Genomic DNA, 24,080 nt, shown 5'->3' with positions numbered 1-24,080 from the left:
ATTTTGTCATTAAGTAAGAAAACTATATTTTGTTAAATTATTTCATATAATTTTAATGAAGGATCCATATCCATTATATGTATATTAACTTACAGTATAATGTATTATAGGTACTACATTCCCACTAAATTATGTTTTACATAGGAATTAACGATGTAATATTTTTTTAATAATATTTGCATTGAGTATTTATTATATTCTAATTATTATTATAGTTTCTTTTCTTTTTTTTAATTTTTCAATTTTTATGTCTTTTAAAATTAGAATGTTATTTTAAATTTTAAAACAACCTAAATTAATATACAACGTCTATGGATTATTTTAATGAACCGAATACAATAAAAAATGAGTGCATTATTTTTATTAATTAATTTCATTTATCTCTTAATATAATAAAAAAGTTACTTCAAATTTAATGGAACTATATACTGAATCATGCATAGTAACTATTATCATAAATAATATTATAATACTTTATTTATTATTAAGATACGTAAAAATATATTAATGCACATGATAAATTATATGTTCCGTATTTCCTTCTTGTATACATAAAATAGATAAAAAGATAATTCACTTTATGTAAAGACTTGCATTTACACAATTTTTATCTGAGTTGTGATAAACATTATTAATTAATAATAACACAAAATAATTTAAATCGTTTTCTAAATTTTTCTTATTTAAAAATTAATGTTCATTAACACATAAAAAAGTTACTAAAATAGATACTAAGCAAATAGAAATGTCAGAGTACCTAGTTGCCAACTGTAAAAGCACTACATGAAAAATTATCCATATTGTCATAAAATATATTTAAAAATATTTTTTAAAAATAATTAGTTTTAAATAAATTAAAAAAATACATATATATTTGTAAAAATGTATTTTTTTTTATATATTTCATTATATAAATAAATAAAGTATATGAAATAGAACTAACAGATGACAAAAAATTATATTTTATTTTCTATTATTATATATATTTTGGACCATTAGAAATAAATATATATGAGTATCATAAACATAAATATTATTATCTGTTAAAATTTTTCTATTTAAAATATCATTGTTTCTGTTACAAAAAATAATTTTTATTTATTACATCTTACCTTTATATATATATATGTATATATTATATACTTAAAATTACATATTTTAATAGCATGCTCTAACAATTAATGTTAACTAAAAAGGAAAAAAATTATAATCTTATTTTACCTAAAATGTTATTAGTATGAATGTAAATTTTCCAATTCTCAATTATCCATTTGGTAGTTTTTCTTTTTGTAGCATATATATCCATACATATATGATTAAAAAATATAAACATTTTAATTTCGAAGAAATGAAATTATATATGTACGTAACTCCAGTAACTAAAATAAATACTAAATAAAACTTTCAGTTCTATTTGAATTTACGCAGAAACAATTTTGTTATATTATATGTGCTCTCCTCAAGTACTCATATATGCATTGCATGCAAAATGTTATATTTATTTATTTTTAACTAAACCTTTCATGAATATATATTATACATTTATATAATTCCATTATAACACATAAAATTAACATTCATTAAAAGAAATGTTATTGTATAAAGCATAATTTATATAGATTAATATTTATTAAATTAAAAAAAGTAGCATTATTAATATCAAAATATAGGTAGTTCTCAATATATTTTGAATAGTTTAAAATACCACCGAAACCCCATTATTATTATTTTTATGAGATATATAGATAAGTCTGTTTAATATCAAAAATATAAAAATAATTATTTACCCTATTATTACAAATATATTTATTTATTGTTATTTCCCTTGTTGATATTTGCATCTTAACATACATATAATTTATTTTTAAAATATTATTATGATTATAAAACAAATTTAGGGTTATTTATATAATGACCAAGAGTAACCAATCAAACTTAGTTCATTTGTACTATATGTTTATTATACACATAACTAATGACATTGTAAATATTACATCATATTAAAATATATGTTACCTTAAAAAAATAAATTCCTTATTATACATTTCACTTTTTACTGAACTTAATTTTTTCATATTTTTTAGCTTTTTTATGGTAATAAAAAACGTACATTATAAGTGTAACACCTAATATTAAAAAGGGTATAACATATAATACAATATTAAATAATGCTCCTAATACAGTTTTAGATGTACCTGTAGCAGTAAACAACGAACCAAAATATGGCGTCAACTTTGTCTCCCAGGTACTTAAAGTCGCCTTCAATCCTGATAATTCCCAAAATCCATTTCCTTTAGATGAATAACACAGAGATATATCTACTATGAGTACAGTTGATAACAACAAAAACAATAATAAAGGTGATCCTAATCGTAATGAGAATTTTTTACGCATTATTTTCTTGTAAGTCTTATCACTAATATTCTTGTTGCTTTTAAGAAAATCTACAAAATCCAGCTCTTTGAATATTTTTTTTTCAAGATGACTGTATTTTTTTGTCACAAATTTAGAACATTTATTGTTCATATCTTGTTTTTGTCCATCATAATTATTTAGTGAACCTCTATATAATTCTTTCTTTTTTTCTGTGCACTCCTTTTCAGTATTAGATATACCCTTTTTTTTGTCCATTCCATTATTTGATATATCATCTCTTAACATTACAACTTTTGAATCCTTATCTTTTTTATATTTTGCTAGTAATCGATATATTCTGTCGTCTAATTTTATAGCAGGCGTGTACTTTTTGCCTAGGTATTTGTTAAACGTAATCTAAAAATCCAAAATCAATAATAGTTATTTAATGAATAAATAATATAATGATGAAAACAGTATTCATAAAAATATAAAATGAAAAATATAAATAACATAAATATTCTTAAATAATTTTATCATACCACATGATTACTTAAATGGGGTATCCACGTTAAAAAGTTAAGTACAACAATTTTAATAAATGAGAAAATCATAATGCTTTTTTTCATGTTCTGTTCTTTAAATATTTTAAAATATTTAGTAAAAAATACATAAAAAGTTATACTATAAACCCTTAAAGGCAAAGGATATTATATTAGTTATTTAATTCTAATTTTTTTTTTTTTTTTTTGGATCTACTTAATAAAATTTATATAATTGTAGAGTATTTTATAACATCGATATACAAAAAAAAATATTATAAAGGTATTATATAATTTTTAACTTTATAGTGTTTATTAAAAAAAAATAACTTTCATCTAAATTAAATAATTTTAATTTATATAAAAATATTCAAAATATATATTTTAATTATTTAGCAGAGTAGTTTAACTAAATAATGTTTATTATTAATTTCATTCAGAATATATTATGAAAAACGAGTATTTCCATATTATAAGGAAATACGGAATTTATATACCATATAGATCGTATAGTATACATATAAAATACATTATTTCATACTCCAAACCAATAAGTAATGTTATGAATATCTTGTCATTAAAAATTATAATTTTATTAACATGATATTTTGAAAGAAATTATTTGTAAAAAAATATTAATTATAACAACACAAAAACAGTAATAATAAATGAGGATAACCATATTTTACATAATATTTTGTAATATGTTAATATATCAGCATAATATATTTATGCATAAAGGAAATACGATCTTTTATATTCTAGACCATGCTTAAAGAATCGAGTATATATGGAAATACCTAATTTCTAAAAAAATATATAACGTTAAATAAGTTCTAATTTTTCTGTTTTTTCGAAAAATTTTGAAAGTTATAGATTTTATTAAAATAAATATATACCATTATTTCTAAGTGAAAACTATTTATATCTAACTACTTAATTATTTTTAATTAATTCTAAACATTTAGAAGGAATAATAATATAATCAAAAAAAAAAAAAAAAAAAAAAAAAAGGAGATTAAAGATATAATAAGCATTAATATAGTACAAATAATTTAATTAATTTGGAAACATATATGAAATAAATTTACAAATAATATACAGAATAAAAATGATTTGTAACGAATCATTAAGAATAACAATATAATTTACTAAAAAGTGTGGTTTAATAATTTTTCTATGTATGATTTTCAAATAAATTTATTATTTTGTTTTTATTCATTTAAAAATACGCAATTCTTGTATTGTATTTTAACAGTAAATCATAATAAATCTATATAAATATATAAAAAAATAACATTTTATTAAAAATACTTTTAATGGAAAAAACGTATTTTACCCCAATTGTTTATTTTCTCAAGAGCTAAAGTGGATATGATAATTATAAAAATATCATATTCATAAATATTTATTGTAATAATCTAATATATAATTTCAAATTATTCTTATTAAAAAGTCTTAGCCTGCAAGTTAATAATTTGAAAATTGAAATAGAGAAAAAATTTCCTAAATTTAAAACGCCATTTTTAAATTATAAAAATTAAAGTTATTATATATTTATTCCTTTAATGTATATATTATTATAGTAACAACACTTAATAATTCTTTTATTTAGTCTATTTTAGGTTTTTTTCAAATTTTATTGTCCCATTTTTTTAATTTCATTTAATGTTTCCTTATATAATATAATTTTACCGATTTTAAAAATATATAAAAATCCACGTATATATATTATAAAATAATTTTCGAAAAATAAGGACACTACATAATTATATCCTTCTAAGCAATTATTTAAAAATAGTATTTTTCTGTTCTAGAAATATTGGTGATTTTTAAACTTTTTTCTGGGTCTTCTTGGAAAATATATCTTTATTTTTCTCAATTATATATACCTCTCTTGAGTTAGAAAATAATGAGCTAATAGTTTAATTTACTTGTAAAATTTTTATTTTTCTCCTTATTAAGTATATTTATCATCGATAAATTGTTCTGTTATATATATATTACTCAATAAAGTTAGCGTAATTTTCGTATTATGTATTTTTTATATTTAATAAATAATATAATTAATATTTAATTCATACAAATAAAATAAGTTAAATATATAATAACATGAAATTTAATTATATTATTTACATTCCTGTGCAAGATATATAATACAATATCTACAAAAAATATGATATCATTTAAATGTTCAATAATTATAGAATTTAATCCACGGTTTATAAGGTTTCATCATAATTCACATACAGTAGCTTAAGTTTTTTCTTTTATACAAAATAGAAATATTTGAAATGTTTACTATTTTATAATTTTACATAATAATTATATGTTCTACTTGGTCTAATAAAATTTCATACTAAAAATAATAAATACACTCTTAACATACAACCTAAAAATATGAACGTTTATATATTAATCATATAAATGTATGTGTGATACAAAAAATATCTAATATGTTCATTTAAATGAAAAATTTTAAAAATTAATGAAGAATTGATAAAAATTATATTATTAAGTGCATAATTGTACCATTCTTAAAATTTCTGATTATATTAAGTGAATATATTCAATTATAATGAATCTCCATTATTATAAAATATTCACTAGAACAGTTATACACTCATGCACAATCTTCTTCTACTACTACTTTTTAAGAATTTATCTTATAATTTCCAATGGTTATATTAACATTTAATTCATTACTTTTCATATATTTTCTCTTTTATAGCACTATAAGTTATTCTAGCTAAAAGAGAGAATACCATTCCACCACCCCTGTAATCTATGAGGACAGGAAATTTTTGGAGTAATAGTGTTTTAATTATATATATATATATATATATATATAATTTATATTAATACTAGTTTATTTGGACTCCGTTAATGTCTTCAATAAGAAAAAATAAAAATATTTTGAAATTTCTAGGTGAACCACTGGATAATATAACGATAAATTATTCTTAAAATGAAAAGATATATTCAGCCGATAGCATATATTACATGACATATTATAATGTAAAAAATAACTTTTATATATTAAATAATAATAGTTTTTTTTTATATCAATTAATGTCCTGACAATTTTTTTTTGAAATTTATTTAAAATAAATACAAAAAAAGGTTTCAAGATAATTTTTTTAATGATATTATTACAAAATTATAGAAATATAAATTATTTTAAGTCGAATAGAACTATAAAAAATACTTATATAAAAGTGTACATAAACTACTTTAACAAAGTAAACAAAAATATTAAATTATAGCATAAATATTTTATGTAAATTTACATATTATGTAGAAGAGATAGATATAATATATAAATTCTTTATTATTAATATTATTACCCAAATATTTATTTAGAACATCGATTATTTATTATGAGAAATCAATTCCTATTATACGTATATAAGTGCAATTAAATAAATAATTTTGCATAACCGTATCATTATGTTTAATGGAAAGATAAAATTATCATTATATTTTCTAAAAAGAGGTTATAATAAAGATATTCCACACATTAATGTAATTTTATTACATCAATAATGATTTTTACTTTATTATAGATAATTTGTCCAAAATATGAAAAATTATGTAACTCGTTATTTCAAATATCAGTGCTAAAACCATAGAATATGATGTTAAATAAATTATATAAAGAAAGATAACAAATAATAAAAATATCTTTAAATGATATTAATATATATATAACAATAATATCACATATTATACATTAAAATAATATGGATAAGTAAAATTTATAACATTATACATGAAATTACTTAAAAAGTTATGTTTCTCCTATGAGACATTGTGCCTCTATATTCCTGTGTGCAAGTGAAAGGATTAAGTAAATTTGTAACATATTCAAAATAAAATAGATTTATTTATTTCTATTTTTTTCATATATAATATTCTTTAAGACTGATATTATAATTAGAATGTATTGATAACTATAAATTCTAGTATAAATGTTTGTGAACTATAAATTTATATATGTATGTGCCTAGTTATAGCAATATATATAACAGTTACTGTATTGAAAATTTATATATAATAAATGACAAAAAATTATCATATATTGTTTAAAGAAACATAAAAAAAAAAAGTATTAATTTTATCTATTTACTTAGATGCATTTTGCGATGTTTTATACATATAGCAATAAAGTTGTTGAATTATATGATAAAAGTTTAAATGTTCAATAAAGCTATTTCATTGTTAAATATTATTTCTTAAATTAATAAATACTATATTCATAATAGTATCATGAAATATTCAATAATTAATTCTAATTGTTATTAATTTTGAATTTATTTAAATTAATTGTTTTATATAAAATACAGTATCATAAAATTATTCTGATCTTAAAAAAACATAAAATAAAATAATTATATCAAAAAAAAAAACTTCTTCTTCACATATTTATAGAATAGTAAAATAAAAAAAATAAATGAATATTTTTATATAGATGTTTCAAATAAAATTACACTCAATTTTATTCTTATTCTTACAAATATTTTAGAAAATAATATGGATTTTTTATTTTGTCATATATTCATTCACGATTATTAGTTCACTATATAATATTTTAATAATACATGTAATTAATATACTCACATTAAATTATAAATATATAAAATTTCCTAAAACATCAGAAATTATTTTTATATATATTTCCCCATATATTCTTACTAAGCAATACGATTTAAAATGGATTAGGACGCAATATAAAGGATTAAAATTAAAACAAACAATAGAATTCACAAAAACCTTGTAAGAGATTAAATTAAGAATTAAAAATAAAAGCAATAATTACATTATATATTAGATTAATTATTCATAAATATTATAACTTAATTGTTTATGTGAAATTATTATTTACAAATATATACTATCAATTAAATTTTTTTTTTTTAATTTCCTCACTATTATCTCTTACTTATATGCATGTTTCAAAGGAAAAAATCTAATTAGAAATAAATACTTACATTATAATATAATATCCTATATGGTTAGTAATACGGTTAGAAATTTCTGTAAATTCATTTACAAATTCATGTCTCAAATAATATTATAAAACTATATATAGGATTTTTTATTTTGCATGCTAAATACATATTTATTAATAATGTTAAAAAGTTATTATTTTTACATTGTTATTAAATGTATAAAAAAGAAAACAAAAATACATAACAACGTTTTGATCTATTTATCCTAATATTTATACATATTATCAAAAAAAGAAAATATAACTATGAGGCTTCAAAATAGTTTGTATTCTATAATGTAATACATTAATCTATTTACATGGAATTATAATATTATTAATTTTTATTTCAAACTTATAATATATTTTATTAATTTTTAAACATACATTATAATTAATTTTACCATACGTGTATTCTAATAATTTTTCATATTTTGTATAAGAAGCCAAATTTATTTTAATTAATTAATATACCTAAATGTACATTTAATTAATTAAAACTTAGTACATATGAAATTATTCTTATCTATAAGTAATGATAGGATTATAATGAAGAATATATGTATATAATAAATTATACTATTTAAAAATTATTCAATGGTAAAATATACACCATAAATATTTAATATTTAGGAAATTGATATATATACATATATATATTTATGATATTAAGAGTTATAAGTACATTTTTATCGTATATACTTTTTACAAAAAATATAACATATATTTATAATTTACATATTATTAATTCTAATCTCTATAATATAGTAGTAAATGTAAATAATAATTCTAAAACTATAAATGTTTGTATCAAAAGTAACAAAAGTATAATTATATAAAGAAATAAAATATTAGTACTTTTAATTATATGGTTTATAAATTATTTATTTTCAAAAAAAATGTGGATTAAAAAGATTTATTTACATTAGTACTGATAATAATATTCATATTTATAAGTTTGTATTAAGAAAAAAAATAAATAATAAAAAAAGAAATATTACTTATAATAATGTAAACTTTATACAATAACTTTTATATTACTTCTTAATGTTACTCATATAACTTTATATTATTATTTATTTGTCTTCTTTATAGGACCAATAAGAATTTTATATAAAAATATAAATATAACTATGATTTAAAATAAAATTACTATGAATATATTACTTGTGATATATTTATTGAAGGTTAAAAAATTTAGTAAGCGTATAAAATAAATAATAATGTATTCAATTATTTTATAAATCTCATATATATTTTTATATATTTGATAATTTTATATTCTCTTTTATTTAATATATATTAATTAAAAATAAACACGTTGATAAATAAAAAGGTATTGATTTGTATTTTTACTACAGAATGTTGTATACAAAATTCTAGCGTAATAATAGAGTGTCACTATGGAAAAATGCTTTTCCTCGGTATTATTCGTTAATTTTTAATATGAATAAATTTGTACATATATTTTTATTAATGATAAAAAAAAAATGATAATACAATAAACGTAAGGATTAATTCTTATATAATTCTTAATAATTTTCATCAATTTAGCACCTAAATATTGGAGGAACAGGTTTTTTCAGATTTGTTAGCGATCAAGATTTTAAAAATATTACTAAAAATATAATTGAGAAAACCAGTTCATTAAATAAAGAGAATAATAAAGAAGAATTTAGGAAAAAATGCCTAGATTTGGCTGATTATGTAATTCATAATAAGAAAGCACCCTCATATCGTAATCAAGTAATTTGGGAAAGAGCAATAAAGGTTTGGACAGAATCTCACTATCAAAAGCTAAATAAATAAGGAGGATGCCCTTTGATTTTAGAGGAAAAAGATAAAAAAATTTTAGAATTAAAATATGAAGAAGTTGATTTTTGTGATAAAAGAAAGAAATATTTGGATGAAATACAACGATTGAAAGGGAAACTACCAAGTAATTCTGATAAGTATTCATGTAGATGTAATGAATATAATGAGTGGATTGATAAAATGAAGAACTATTTTGAGGAAAAGAAAATCCTTTTTGGAACATGCTACCAAAAAACAGACCAAAAGAAAAAAAAAAGACGTTCAGAATTTATATGCGACTTAATGAATGATCATACTTTCAGTAAACTTACTGACTGTCCCCCAGTAGATAAATTACAACCTCGTGAAGGTGAATATGAAAATGTACAAATAGTTTCACAAACAAAAGATAAAGAAAAAAAGAGGGAATCACCTGTATCACATGATTCACCCGAACAAGCTGAATTAACAGAGGGAGCTGCCACTAATCAAATGAATCATGATACAAAACATAATCAACATGAAGTGAAAAATAAAGAAGAACCGGAACCTCCATCTGCACCTGATGTACAAACACAAGCTCATTTATCATCACTTGAATCTCATTCTAATGAAGTTGAAGCTAATTCTGAAAATTCTTTACAGTCTCCTACACAAGCAGTTTTCTCAAATTCCCAACCATCCCCAGAAGTATCAGGTGAATCTGTATCTCTTGCTTCAGTTCCACTAGATACAAATCCAGAAAATCTTTCCAAAAGTACTCTATCTTCTACAATATCAAAATCCCCTCCAAGTTCTTTAGCTTCAACTATACCTTCTGTAACTTCAGGTAACTGTAATGCATCTTATTTTACTAATTTTGAATTAACAACAATATATGACATACATATTTAAAATGATATTACAGATCCAGTAGGAAATTCATCTAACAAATACATATCATCTATTTTAATAAGCTTCCTAATTATTATCGTATTTTCTCTTTTTATTAAAGTAAAATAAAACTTAAGTATTAAAAACATTATAATCATTAGTTTTCAGTAATAATATATTTCATGAATATGCATTTTTTATATGAAAGTACTCATTAATAGGACAGTTAAAAAAAAAAAGAAGGATAAAAAGAAGACAACCAACATTTCTTAAAATACTAATACCTTCACATTCGGACAGAATAAAAGAATTTTTAAATCATAATCATTTGGAACACCCATGTTATGATGATGAAGAAATTACTAAAAAAATAAAAATACGTGAACATAAGATGATAAAAAATTTACGTGAGTCGAAGCAAAAAAAGGAAAGGTCTAAAACTATTATAGAAGTACATATGGAAGTGCTTCAAGAATGGAAAAATGAAGAATGGAATTACAAAAAAAGAGAATTTTTAGAAATATGCTTAGAAGTGTTCACAAAAGAGTTATATGGACTTTATCCTAATTTAACAAATGATGAACTAATAATGGAAAATATTAAAAGTAGCAATGATATTGAAAAACAAAAAAATTTATGGAATAAATGGATAGAAAGACATAGAAATATTTCTGAAAAATTGAATAAAGTGGACTGGTATAATAATTTGAAAAATGAATGGAAAAAAGAAAAATCTTACATAAAAGAAATGGAAGATTTAAAAAATATATCATAGAATGAATATCAAAATATTCTGTTCTTCGAAAGAGAGAAAGATGTATGGAGAAGGTGGATATCAGAAAAGGGAAAGATTCTAAAACAATATATAGACCAAAAATGGTTTAAAGAATTATCAGAGGTTAACCAGAATATATTAGATGAATACAAAAATGAAGAAAAATCAAATGATGTGTCACTAATAAATATAGAAGAATTGGAACACGGAAAAAATTATGAAGAATTATATAAATATATAAAAACAAAATTACTACCAAAACTTTGTATATTAGTACTTATGACAATATTAGAAGAATGCAAAAAAGAAGAGTATATAGAAGATAGAGAATTACATTTAGATAGTTCCATAAATGAATGGAATACAGAAAAAAATTCAGTAAAAAAACAAGAAATTGAAGATATATTTATTCAAAAGCATATTAATGTTTATAAAAATGGTAAAAATAAGGATATTCATAATAATATAGGGGAAAACTTCTTGCGGGAAGAGATCCATGATTGGATAGGAAAAGATGAAACTTATATAAATTCTATAGAGTGTATGAATAACGATGATAAATATGATCATATAGCAGAATAATTCACCCTAGTTATTGATATGATTATATTCAAAAGTTATTCAAGTGAAATCTTATGATATCTATAAAAAAGTTTTCTTGAATTTTGTCATACTAAAAGGAATTTAAAAAAAAGAAAAATGTAATGTAACAAATAATACAAAAAAAAATAAAATAAAATAAGGCATAAAACATAAAGTACTAGTTGCAGTTATTTTAAAAATATTCCAGTGACATATAACTTTTTTGTTTTTTTAAAAATATGTTTAATAATATTTTATAAAACATGTTCAATAAAATAAGACGTTAATATACATATGTATGCATAATAATTTTTAATATATTAAGCGCAACCTCATTTATTAGTGAAATTTAAAGAAGAGTTCTTTTGTTTTTTTTCTTAATAAATGATTTCTTATAATAATATATTAAGACATATATTGAAATTTATAACTTATACTTTTAAAATTTATACATTTTTTGTATATATTAGAATACTATATTGTTATATTAAGAATAGGTTTTTCACAATTGTACTGTTATAGCATACATTTAGACACTATATAAGCATTCTATATTGTATATATTATATTATATTTTAATTTTTTTCTTTTTTTCTGTATAATTTATTTTTATTAAACTTATAATTAATATTTCAATTTTAAGCCTATATAGCATTATAATATTACGTTACAGTTAAAAGAGATTAATTTTTCTTCTTTTTAATGATAATAACATTTTTAAAACACTACAATAAAAAAAAAAAATTATTCAATTTTTGAAAATTTATTTTTATTTCATATTAAGATAAAATGTTACAACCTATGCATAACTGCACTATGTAACATATGTAATCTAATATAAATGTTAATCAAATTTTTATCAACCTAATATGTTATTTACAAAATATAATTATTCTTTCGTCAATGATAAATATGGGAATAATATACACTTAAAACATAAATATATAATGCAGGCATATAACAATATTAATAATAGTATATAACATTCCTTGTTTTACCAACCTACTATTTGTAAAAATAAAAATAATATGTATAGATGCGTCTAATATATTCGCCCTATTTATTTTTCATTTCTAATATAATTTGTTGTATAAAACGAAATATCATTATTTTTTGGAGCACTTGTCGAGAACCAATAGCTTTGTTAAATTAATTCTAAAAGAAAATTTTAAAACAGGTCAAAGATTTAATAAGTATAATTAAATATTAATAAATTCAATATATATATATATATATATATATATTTTTTCTTAGGTGTTTACTTCATATAAATATATATCACATTTATATTCATCTGAACACTTATTAATTTCTTTCTTATTATTTTATACAAAATATAGCACAAAGAATATAATACACTAAGCTAAATAGATTTTTTCATATGATTTAGCATAGGAGTTCGGATGTTATATATAAAATTCAAGAATAATGGAACTTCAATAACCTATGAATTTTATCGACATAAATGTTTATTATATTCGACCCAAATACTCATGTATAACAGTTCAAGTTAATTCCCATTTTTTAACATTAAAAAATGAATATTCTTATAAATATTACTCAGATCCATAAATATAAAACTGTTTTTAATAATTAAGAACTCTATTATTTAAAAACTTTGGGGAAATTTTTTTTACATATCAATTAATTTTAATTTTTATAAAAAATAATAATACTTCATTCATACAAGAATATACTGGCTACTTGTAAGGATTTACGCAAAAACTCTTAAAATTTTAAATTGAAATATTGTGATATTTTTTATATTATTTAATATTTTAAATATAACTGATATTTCTGTTATATTTTTATATATTCTCTTTCATATTTTTACCCAAATTTATTTATAAAAAATAAAATATATTAATATAAATATTAGTATATTATGTATTTAATAAATATAATAAAAAAATGGCATAAGAAAAATAATTTAAAATTATCTGTTTATACATAATTAATCAACCAAATATATATATATAAAAAAAAAAAAATTTTTACCAACCTATACTTATATTTATATATAAATGAACAAAAAAAATTAACCTAGTAATCTACGATTTGAAGTATTCAATAAATTTATAATAACGGAATTTGTATTATTTATTACATAATTCTTTATAATGCAGAAATATTTTATAAATGACTAATAAATTTTTATTAATTTAGGAAATTTTTATTATATTATAATGCATAAATAATCAAAGAAAAAAAAATTTATTTAGTAATATATAGCAAAAATGATGTGTATAATTTTACATAATATATTCATTAATCGTAAAGATGCTTTTTTTTTTTTTTTGTTATTTCGTAATCTTAATATCATAGTTCTATTGTATTTGAGAGTACCCATATTTCTATCTTGCTACAATGTAATTCCTTATATAATGTAAAATAACTAATAACTCAGTGATAAAGTATCATCAGAGTTCCATTAAATTATGCATATATAATTATTTATACCAATTTTAAAATATGTAAATTTATTATTTTTTTTTTTGTTTTTTTCTTTTTTCTCTAATTATCTCATTTTATATTTAAACGCATAATTAAAAAAAAAAAAAAGCTCACGTCCAAATTTTTATTTTTAATATTATTTCTTATATTGTACAATTAAAAATTTTGAACTACTGTTAAAGACGATTAAATTTAGCGTCACATGGTAAAATAAGTTTTATTTTGTTAAAATGTATAAGATTAATTTATCTTATATAAGTTAACAATAAAAGAAAACAAACTTAGATTCTATATTTTTGATCTTTAGCTGTATATTAAGCACTTCTGATTAATATATATAAGTCTATAATATTGTATGACTGTGTGTAAATTAAATTTTATTAAATCATTATTATGATGTATATTATTTTTTTAATTATTACTCTTATTGCAAATTATTTCAAAACAATTTTTCGTATATAAGCGTTTAGCAAAATTCAACATATTTGTCATTATTTTAATCATAAATACTAATTTTACATGAGATATTTTTAAAGAATTATATTTATGTAATCTAGTAATTTTATTTTATTTTAACGGTTTTCTTAATAAAAATAGCTTAACATATTTTTAATATGCATAGTAAAAATATAAGAGTGTGTTTAGATTTTTCTGAAATAAAATATTTACAGCAGCAAATCTTAATTACAATAATTAATATAATTATATAAATTTTAATATTTTTAATACTTTATTTTATATTTATTTTATTTGAAATAATAGTATTTTTATATTAAAAAATTACTATAATATTTTTATTTAATGAATTTTACCAATTTTACTTTGAAAATCTGATATAATTATTACTAATTAAAGAACTCTAAAAGGTTTTAAATTCTAAAGTGACCGACTTCAGTAGGGTAAAATTTTAACAAATCCTTATAGAATATTATTGTAAAATCATAGGGATAAAAATTATATTATCAAAAATGTTTATTGCCTATAAATAAATTTTACATCATAGAAAAAACAAATAAATTCACTTTCTTTATTAAAACTTTCTCATTTACCTTTTTATTATGTATGTCTCATTATTCCTATAAACTAATATAACTGCTTTAATCAATAATTTCTATAATGTTTTTTTGAAGATTTTCGTTTCCATTTTAAAACGAATTTCTTAATTATATATAAATACGTTTTTTTTTGTATTTATTAAATATTTACACTAATTTTTAGATTAACTCTGGAATATCAAGCAACAAAAAAATCAACTTAAATAATTCATCAGGTATAAAGGTAAGAAGATTATTACATGGGCATATATATAATGATTATGAATATTCAGAGTTTAATTTAAACGATAATTTTCAGAAAAACTATCAAAACTCATATGATTCATTAAGGTCTAGATATAATTTTGATAGTTCCAATGATTCATTAAAATCTAGCCGTATTTTTGCTGGTTCAAATGATTCATTATACTCTGTTGATTACCCTGATGAGACAAATAGAGAATTAAAAGAAAAACCGATTCAAACGAAAAGTTATAAGTTAGAAAGAAAAGATAAGTCATCTGGGATATCTAATTATTTGAAGAAACTAGATACAAAATATGAAACAATATTGGAAAAACTATTAGGATTTGAACATATAGAGATAAATAAATTTACTGATAAACCTGTAGAAAATAAGAAAGAATTAGCTCTTAAGGTTTTTACTCCAATTTTATTATTCCTCATTATAAGTATTATTATTATGACCAAACTTATATGGCATCTTCCTATAAAAAGACATATATATCACTTTAGGATCTATAGCATTGTTCTCAGTATCAATTTTTTATTTTATTTTTAAATTCTTTAAAATTATTAATAAGGATTTTAAACATTTCTCAAATAGTTTAATTGAAGATCTAGCCCTCCATTCCAATAATAAATCAAAGCAAAATTCATTGAAAACTTTAATTTGAATTCATTTATATCAGTGCATATGAAATTTAATATTTATTAGAGTTTACACATACAAACTGTTCATATTTATGTATTATATAAATTATATTTAGTTTTTACCTAAAAGAATCCTTTTAACCTTATTATTGTTCTTCTTAATGTAAATATAACATTTATATGTTTATATTTGTTCATTTAATTAATTTTATAAATGCCTTATGAGAAAATGTAAACTTTTAAATTGTTCTTTTTTTTTTTTTTTATTAATTTTTTTATTTTTATAGTTTCGAAAATAAACCATATGTTTGTATTTTAGTTATTTTCTCAAAGATTTCTCAGAATTTTTGTTTTATCAAGTACGCAATTTATTACATTTTTGTTCATTTTATCATTTAAATATAAATATATATCTTTATATATATATATATATATATAATTATTTTAAAATATGTAGAATAATTAAGTTTTATAATTAACCACTTCATATGAATTCATTTAATTAATTCATATACATGAGAGTTATATGTTTATTAGGATATTAATATTGTGAGAATAACAACATATTATGCATTGACGTTTTTTTAATTAAATATAAAAATTAATTGCATATTAATTTTTACCTTATAGAAATACTGTTCTTTTTTAAATTTTAAGCCTTTAAGAAGATTTATTTTGATCTTACGGCAAATAAATATAGAAAAAAATTCCTTTTACATCATAAGCATAAATATTATTTCATGATAATTTATTATCCTTATTTAAATAAACTCTCTTATTATATTTTTTATATTCTATATTATTCCAGTCTTCTGGCAATTTTTTTATCTTATTTCTATTTCTGTTATATCTAATTGTCTAATTTCCTGTTTTTTTTTGTTTTCCCTCCAAATATATAATATTTAAATAGAATAGAGTTAGGTGATAAATATATATATATTCTTGTTTATTATTTTTCTTTTTATTAAAAATAAACTATTCTAAAATTTAATATACTTTAATAAGTTGCAAATTTACTATACATTTCAAAATATTTACTAAAAATATAACATGCTAAAGAAAAAATGAAATATCCCTATAGTATGTAATTACAGAACTATTCACTTGTATTCATATAAGCAGACTATTTCAGAAGTAATTTATCCATTACAGCAATTTATAAGTAACTTCTAATTTCGTTTTTACATACATTCACATAATAGATAAAAAAAAGGAATAATAACTTTCATATGATAATAATAAAATACTAAGTCTGTAGTTTCTCATAATTTAATACTATTATATAAAGTCACCTTTCTCTATACTGCGTTATACATTCATATGACACACTCTATATATATGAGTATTAAGTATTAAATTAATCTATACCTAATATATACATATATAAAAACAAATAATATAATTTTAAAATGGATCAAAAATTAATTACATATCATATACAAGTTAAAAGTATTATTTTAACTTTAATGTTCGATATGTTTAAATATAATAACCTTTTAGGAAATAATAACAAAACTATATATTAATGAAATACAATCTAATAATCATGTTATTAAATAAAATATATTCATCATTTACTATAATTAATCAATATCCAAATTTTAGAGAAGTTTTGTCTAAATGCTGGAAATCTATGTATGCTTTGTTTTGTCTACTAGTTATATTTTTGTATATTTTGTTAATTACTAACATTGTTGTTTATTTGAGTAATAATACATTCCCATCTGTATATTATATTTTTTTTGTTTATAGTACTGTATTTATTGTATAACTATTAATTAATAATTTTATTTATTTTATGTATTATCAATTCAAAATGGTTTACAAAGTTAAGAAGTATTTTTTAAAAAATTGCCATATTGTGTAACATAGCCCATAAAATTAAAAGTGTACTTATCAGATATAAAAGTAATATAAATAATTTATGTAAAAAGGAATTTATAAGAAAAAGGTAAAGAATTTAAACAAATATATTTTTATTATAGAACTTTTGTAAAATAATACATTAGTGTAACTATTATAGTTTTTTTTTTTTTTTCAATTTTTCATAAAAATTGCAGCATATAAGGGATTTTAAGTTTTTATTTTAACTAATAAATTATTTTTGATAAGATTTCATTTAAAATTTTCATGAGCTCATTGTAATATATTATACCTAAAATATATATTAAATAATCAAATTCTAGTAATTTTTATACATGATGATATATATATTAAATATATAAAAATATGATTTTCGCTTAAATAATTTTTTTCTTAAATTAAGTTTTGTTTCTAAATATGCTGTTTAAAATATTAGACATGATACCACTAAAATGAGTTCAGTAAAACACATTAAAAATTATTTTATTATTAAAATATATATACATAGATTTCATTTAAATTACTTCCTTACTTAATATTTATATATATAAAAATTATCTTTACAGTAAAAGCATATTTAATCATATATTTAGTTAATAATAAAATTGTGTAATTTCAACTTTAGTTACTTTTTTTGTACTAATATTCTTCTTGTTTTTATTAAATGTTTGTTTTTCCCTACATAAAATATATACCTTATTTTACATTTCATTCATTCAATAATACGGCTGTAATTAACCTCTTATTATTTAACAATTCTATAATATTTTTATTATAAAAATGTTTCATTTTTTCGCATGAATTATTACTGGCGTCTCTACTAATTTATATGTGTTAAAATATATATTATGATTAATTTATTTTATAGCATATTTCTCATAAAATATATTTTATACGATAAAATTTTTCTTTCCTATATAAGAAAAATATATATACATATAAATGCAACAATATATATTACTTCCTTTTATTATATACAAAAAAATTCATACAAGTTGTTAGTTTATAAGTAATAATATATATTCTTAATAAGCTAAACAAATAATAAATTTAGAATGTAACAATTTATATAATAGGGAGCAGCAATTTTTAGGGAATACCTACATTTTCAGAGTTCAATAAAGTTATACTAATTATGTCATCATATATTCATTTTAAAGCACATAAATATATTTTTCATATAAAGCTGTTAATACATACAACCAAGTGGATTATTCCAAGTATATTTAAACTAAATTAATACTCTAGAATACAAATTGAAAAACATCACATAATTCACACTCACATAACAGTAAACATAATTTTTTCAATTTTATATGAAAATAAAAAAATACCCACAATATAATTATTAGAATTACTGAAGAAATAATAATTACTATTAAGTATACCATAAAAGGTATTTCATTTAATACTTCATATTGATACATTCCTAACAGAAAAATATATGTTCCTTATTTTCCATTTACTCAATGAACAACTTAATTTTCTTATATTTTTCATTATTTCTTAATATTTTTGGTATGGTTATTTTAATGATGATCCTAGTATTAAGATACATACAAAAAAAAATATTAGAAAAAAAATTTCTACACCTAATTGTTTTATTGAACCCCTAAATTTCTTTCTATAATACTCCAAAAATAACTAAATTTTCCAAAAATTGAATTTCCCCTCAAATATATTGCTCATAGTATGGGTGATCCTATTCCCAATAAGAAAAAAAGAATAAATATAGTATTTCCAAATCTATAACTTCTAGTTTTTATTGGTTTTAAAGCTATATTACTAATTTTCCTGTTTTTATCAAGAAAATCATCATAATATTTTTTTTGATCAAATTATTTTTAATATTAAAGTGCTTTTTGTCAAAAATTCCACTATTATAGTCTATGAATTCTGTATAGTACTGCGCTTTATTCAGTAAATTTCAATTTAATTTTCTGTTTTATACATTGGCCTTTGTTTCATTATTACATATATCATTTTTTTCGCACTTTATATTATTTGATATATCTTCTTTCAAACAAACATTATTTAAATACTTATTTTTTTTATATTATTCTAGTGATCGATAATTTCTTTTTTTTAACTTTATACCAAGAATATAGTTCTCATACTGGGATTTTCTAATTGTACTATAAAAGAATAATGCACATATATACTATTTATTTGAATTAATAATACTAAATAAAAATGTTAATACAAACGAATCAGTACACATATAAATAATAATAAATATGATTATATCATATTACTATTCCGTATCATTGTTAAAATGGGATGTTCATGTTAAAAGGACAAAAGTAAAAATTTTTGCAAAAGGGAACAACTGAATTTTTCTATCCATTATACAGATCTTTCATATACTGATTTATTCAAAACATAAAAAACTAATAGTGATATAATATTATTTTACGAAAAAGTACACTATAATTATTTATTTAATTTGTGTTTATTATAATATTTTATAATTTTGCAAACAATGATAAATATGTAATTACAATATACTATACAACGACCCCAAAGAAAAATAAATTTAAAAATGTATTATATAAAATTAGTTTTAATCGTAATTAAAAAAAACAAATAAGTATCATTAAAATAGAATATGAATATGTTCGTAAATATTTGAAATAAGTACTTTGTTTATAAAACGTATTCCACTAATTAATTATTCTATTATCATTTTCGTAATAAACTAAAAAATAAATATCTTTTTTCTTATTATGTGGAAATATTGAGTATATATATTATGCATAATGTAGAGAATATATATATATATAATATATTCCTCCATACATTAAGACAATAATTACTATTTTTAAAGGAATCATACTATTATTTATACCTATATTATGTGCATTATATTTTGGAAGTTATTATTACTAAAAAATATTATTTATTATAACAATATAATAATATCGACAATAAACTAAGAAATCAATATTTTTTAATACACTAGTTACAATATATGATTTTGTTATTCCGTGAACACATACAATCTTTTATAGGCTATAATATAATTAAACAAATAAAATTTATATGGCACTTTCTAATCTAAGAAGAAATATATATTGTACTAAAAAATAAAGGTTGATTTTTTATTTTTGCACCAAAATTTTTTAAAAATACAATTTTAAATTTAAAATAATTTACATAAATATTTCTAAATGAAAAATCTTTGTATCTATCTATTTAATTTTTAATATATTTCATTTAATTAATTATACATATTTAAAAGAAATATTAATAATGTTGAAAATCTATGCTGCTTATATAGAATTATTCCATGTATCTATTCATATACATAATGTTTACATAAAATAAAATTTTTCAAAAAATTGTGGTAATAAATAATAATAATAATAACGAATTTTTACGTTAAAGTTATTATTAGCTATACTTTCAATTTCTACATTAAGAACTGTACATATATGCTAATATCTTTTTCGTTTTGTCTTAATAATATTTTTTAGGAAGAATAAAAAATGCATGGGTTATTACTTTAAGTTAATTATAATCTATTAAGTTCATATAAATGTTATAACTTAAAAATTTATATATATTATATTATAAATTTAACTAGATTCTATGAAATATATAAATTAATAAATGAATTGTATTTATTAAATTTACTAGAGAAATAAATGCATGTAGAACCTCATTTATTACACTCATTTAATTAACAAAGTATGAAAAATGGAGTAACTTTTAAAATACATCGTATTAAAATATAATTCATTATTAGGAACAATGCTGTATTTTTATAAATTATCCAAAAAAAAATAATACTTTTTTTCAGTTTTGCTTTGTCTAAAACTTTATCATTATTAAATTGATCAATTTATTTTTTCTTAATATAAAGAATATATGTTTTTATACATCTTTTATAAGATATTAATATATCACATAATAAATTTACAAAAATAAAAAATATCAAAAATATATAGGTATATTCCTGTATATTACTGTATGATTGTGGAGAGTGTATATTCATTTTCAAAAACCCTAAACCCTAAACACCAAAACCTAAAACCTGAACCATGCACTACTTCAATAAATTATATGAATTGTTCTATTATAAAGTAATTATAGAGCTCAAACATATACTTTATATAGGAATATATATATACATTAAAATATAATATTTAATTAAATTTAAACAGTTCATAAAAATACATGTTTAAATATATTATAAAATTAAAGTTCTCAAAATATTCAAGAACCTACATTTAGACTATTGTATGTAAAAAAGGATTTATGCAAGTAGGTGCATTTATAAAAATTAAAAAATTATGAGTATGGTGAATTTATTTATACCTATAGATATTAAAGCAATTACATTTATTAAAGATATCACTACAGAAAGTAATATATCCCTTACTATAAGTTTTATCTTTTCCTGAATTTAATTCTTTCATATTTTTTAACTTTCCTATGGTAATAAACAACTGCTAATATAAAAATAAATCCCAATATTATAAAAGGTACGACGTGTATCATAAAACCAAAAAAATTCGTTACAAATTTGTTTAAAACTTTTTGGCCTTGCATAACTTTGAACAACTCAGAAAAAGGTGGGGTACTCTTTAACCATGAGCCAAAAACGGAAATCCAACCTTTAGATCCATGGATCTCTGACACTACTGATAACAACTTAGATATAGGTACAATACTCATCCCAGAAAGACCTAATATCAGAGATAATGTTAAAAATAATAACAATAATAAAGGTAATGAAAATCTTAATCCACACTTTTTAATTATTATTTTTTTGTAAGTTTTATCACTGATTGTCCTGTTGTTATTAAGAAAATTTAAAAAATCAAGATCTTTAAATATCTTTTTTTCAAGATAAGAATATTTTTTTGTTTCAAATATATAATATTTATTCATCCTATCTTGTTTATGTCCATTATGAATGTTTAATGAATCTTTATACGGTGGTTTGATTATTCTTTTGACCCCATTTTCGTTATTAGTTATATCCTTTCTTTCGTACACTTCATTATTCGGTATCTCTTCTTTTAATCGCACAAAATTTGAATCCTTATTCTTTTTGCATTTTGTTAGTAATCTATAAGTTCTCATAAAAAACATATTTCTATTATTGTGTTTCTCATGCATGGATTTCCTAAACATACTCTAAAAAAAGATGTAAATATTTATTATTCATATGAATAAATATTCTCATGCTAAAATAAGTATAACAAAAATTAAACACGACAAATATATGTAATAAAATTATCCGTAAATAATATTATCAAACCATATGAATGTTAAGATAACATATCCCACTTAAATATATAAAGATAGTAATTTTAATAAGGAAAAATAACATAAACTTTTGTTCCATAATTTCAATATAAATATTGTAATAATTCAGTACAAAAAAAATTAGCAATAACGTATATTCATCTAATAATATGGGATGCTATTTTAGTTTAAAAAAAAAAAGTTTTTATTTATACTTCATAAGAACATAATAAAATAGATATAAAAACAATGTCTTTGACAACAGACATAAAGAAAAATAAATTTAAATATATATTATAAAAATTTTATCTTAATTCTACCTTTAAAAAACAAATTTTCATTAAAATAAATTATATTAATAGTTTCAAAAATATTCAAAATATATTTATTAATAATTTAATATAGTAGAATAATTAAAAAATAATCATTTATTTTTCTTAAAAATAAATGGAAAACAATATATGAAAATTCTTAGTTTTTATAAATATTAAGTTTATGTAGAATATAGAATATATATAATATAAACACTATATAATGTATAGAACATAGATAATATATTATTCCATATATTTAGATAATAACAACTAATTTAAAAATTTGTCGTTTCTAATAATTCTTATTTATTAAAAATATGTTTTGTATAGTCTTGTTTTAATTGAAAAATAATA

The 24,080-nt window shown here is 19.1% G+C and overlaps 3 protein-coding genes and 2 pseudogenes across 3 annotated transcripts, besides 2 other annotated features; 2 read left to right on the top strand and 3 right to left on the bottom strand.

Moving 5' to 3' along the window:
- Nucleotides 1–2,046: 2,046 nt before the first annotated feature.
- Nucleotides 2,047–2,984, bottom strand: PmUG01_13067400 (fam-l protein; the record flags this gene model as incomplete). Its single annotated transcript, XM_029007642.1, has 2 exons — nt 2,047–2,772; nt 2,898–2,984. 2 exons carry the CDS (start codon nt 2,982–2,984, stop codon nt 2,047–2,049), a joined length of 813 nt encoding a protein of 270 aa, XP_028864011.1.
- A 6,306-nt stretch (nt 2,985–9,290) lies between these two features.
- PmUG01_13067300 lies at nt 9,291–11,911 on the top strand (annotated as a pseudogene).
- Nucleotides 9,291–11,911: a sequence feature (STP1 protein, pseudogene).
- Nucleotides 11,912–14,567: 2,656 nt separating this feature from the next.
- PmUG01_13067200 (uncharacterized protein) lies at nt 14,568–16,201 on the top strand (the record flags this gene model as incomplete). Its single annotated transcript, XM_029007641.1, has 3 exons — nt 14,568–14,570; nt 15,232–15,264; nt 15,584–16,201. The coding sequence occupies 3 exons, from the start codon at nt 14,568–14,570 to the stop codon at nt 16,199–16,201; spliced, it is 654 nt and encodes a 217-aa protein (XP_028864010.1).
- A 3,657-nt stretch (nt 16,202–19,858) lies between these two features.
- PmUG01_13067100 lies at nt 19,859–20,503 on the bottom strand (annotated as a pseudogene).
- Nucleotides 19,859–20,503: a sequence feature (fam-m protein, pseudogene).
- A 2,045-nt stretch (nt 20,504–22,548) lies between these two features.
- Nucleotides 22,549–23,512, bottom strand: PmUG01_13067000 (fam-l protein; the record flags this gene model as incomplete). The annotated part of the gene is made up of 2 exons (XM_029007640.1): nt 22,549–23,301; nt 23,426–23,512. 2 exons carry the CDS (start codon nt 23,510–23,512, stop codon nt 22,549–22,551), a joined length of 840 nt encoding a protein of 279 aa, XP_028864009.1.
- Between the last annotated feature and the right edge of the window lie 568 nt (nt 23,513–24,080).

This window comes from Plasmodium malariae, assembly GCF_900090045.1.
Source record: "Plasmodium malariae genome assembly, chromosome: 13".
Lineage (NCBI taxonomy): Eukaryota > Apicomplexa > Aconoidasida > Haemosporida > Plasmodiidae > Plasmodium > Plasmodium malariae.
The sequence above is the reverse complement of the archived record's forward strand: the minus strand, read 5'-3'. Positions and strand labels throughout refer to the sequence as shown.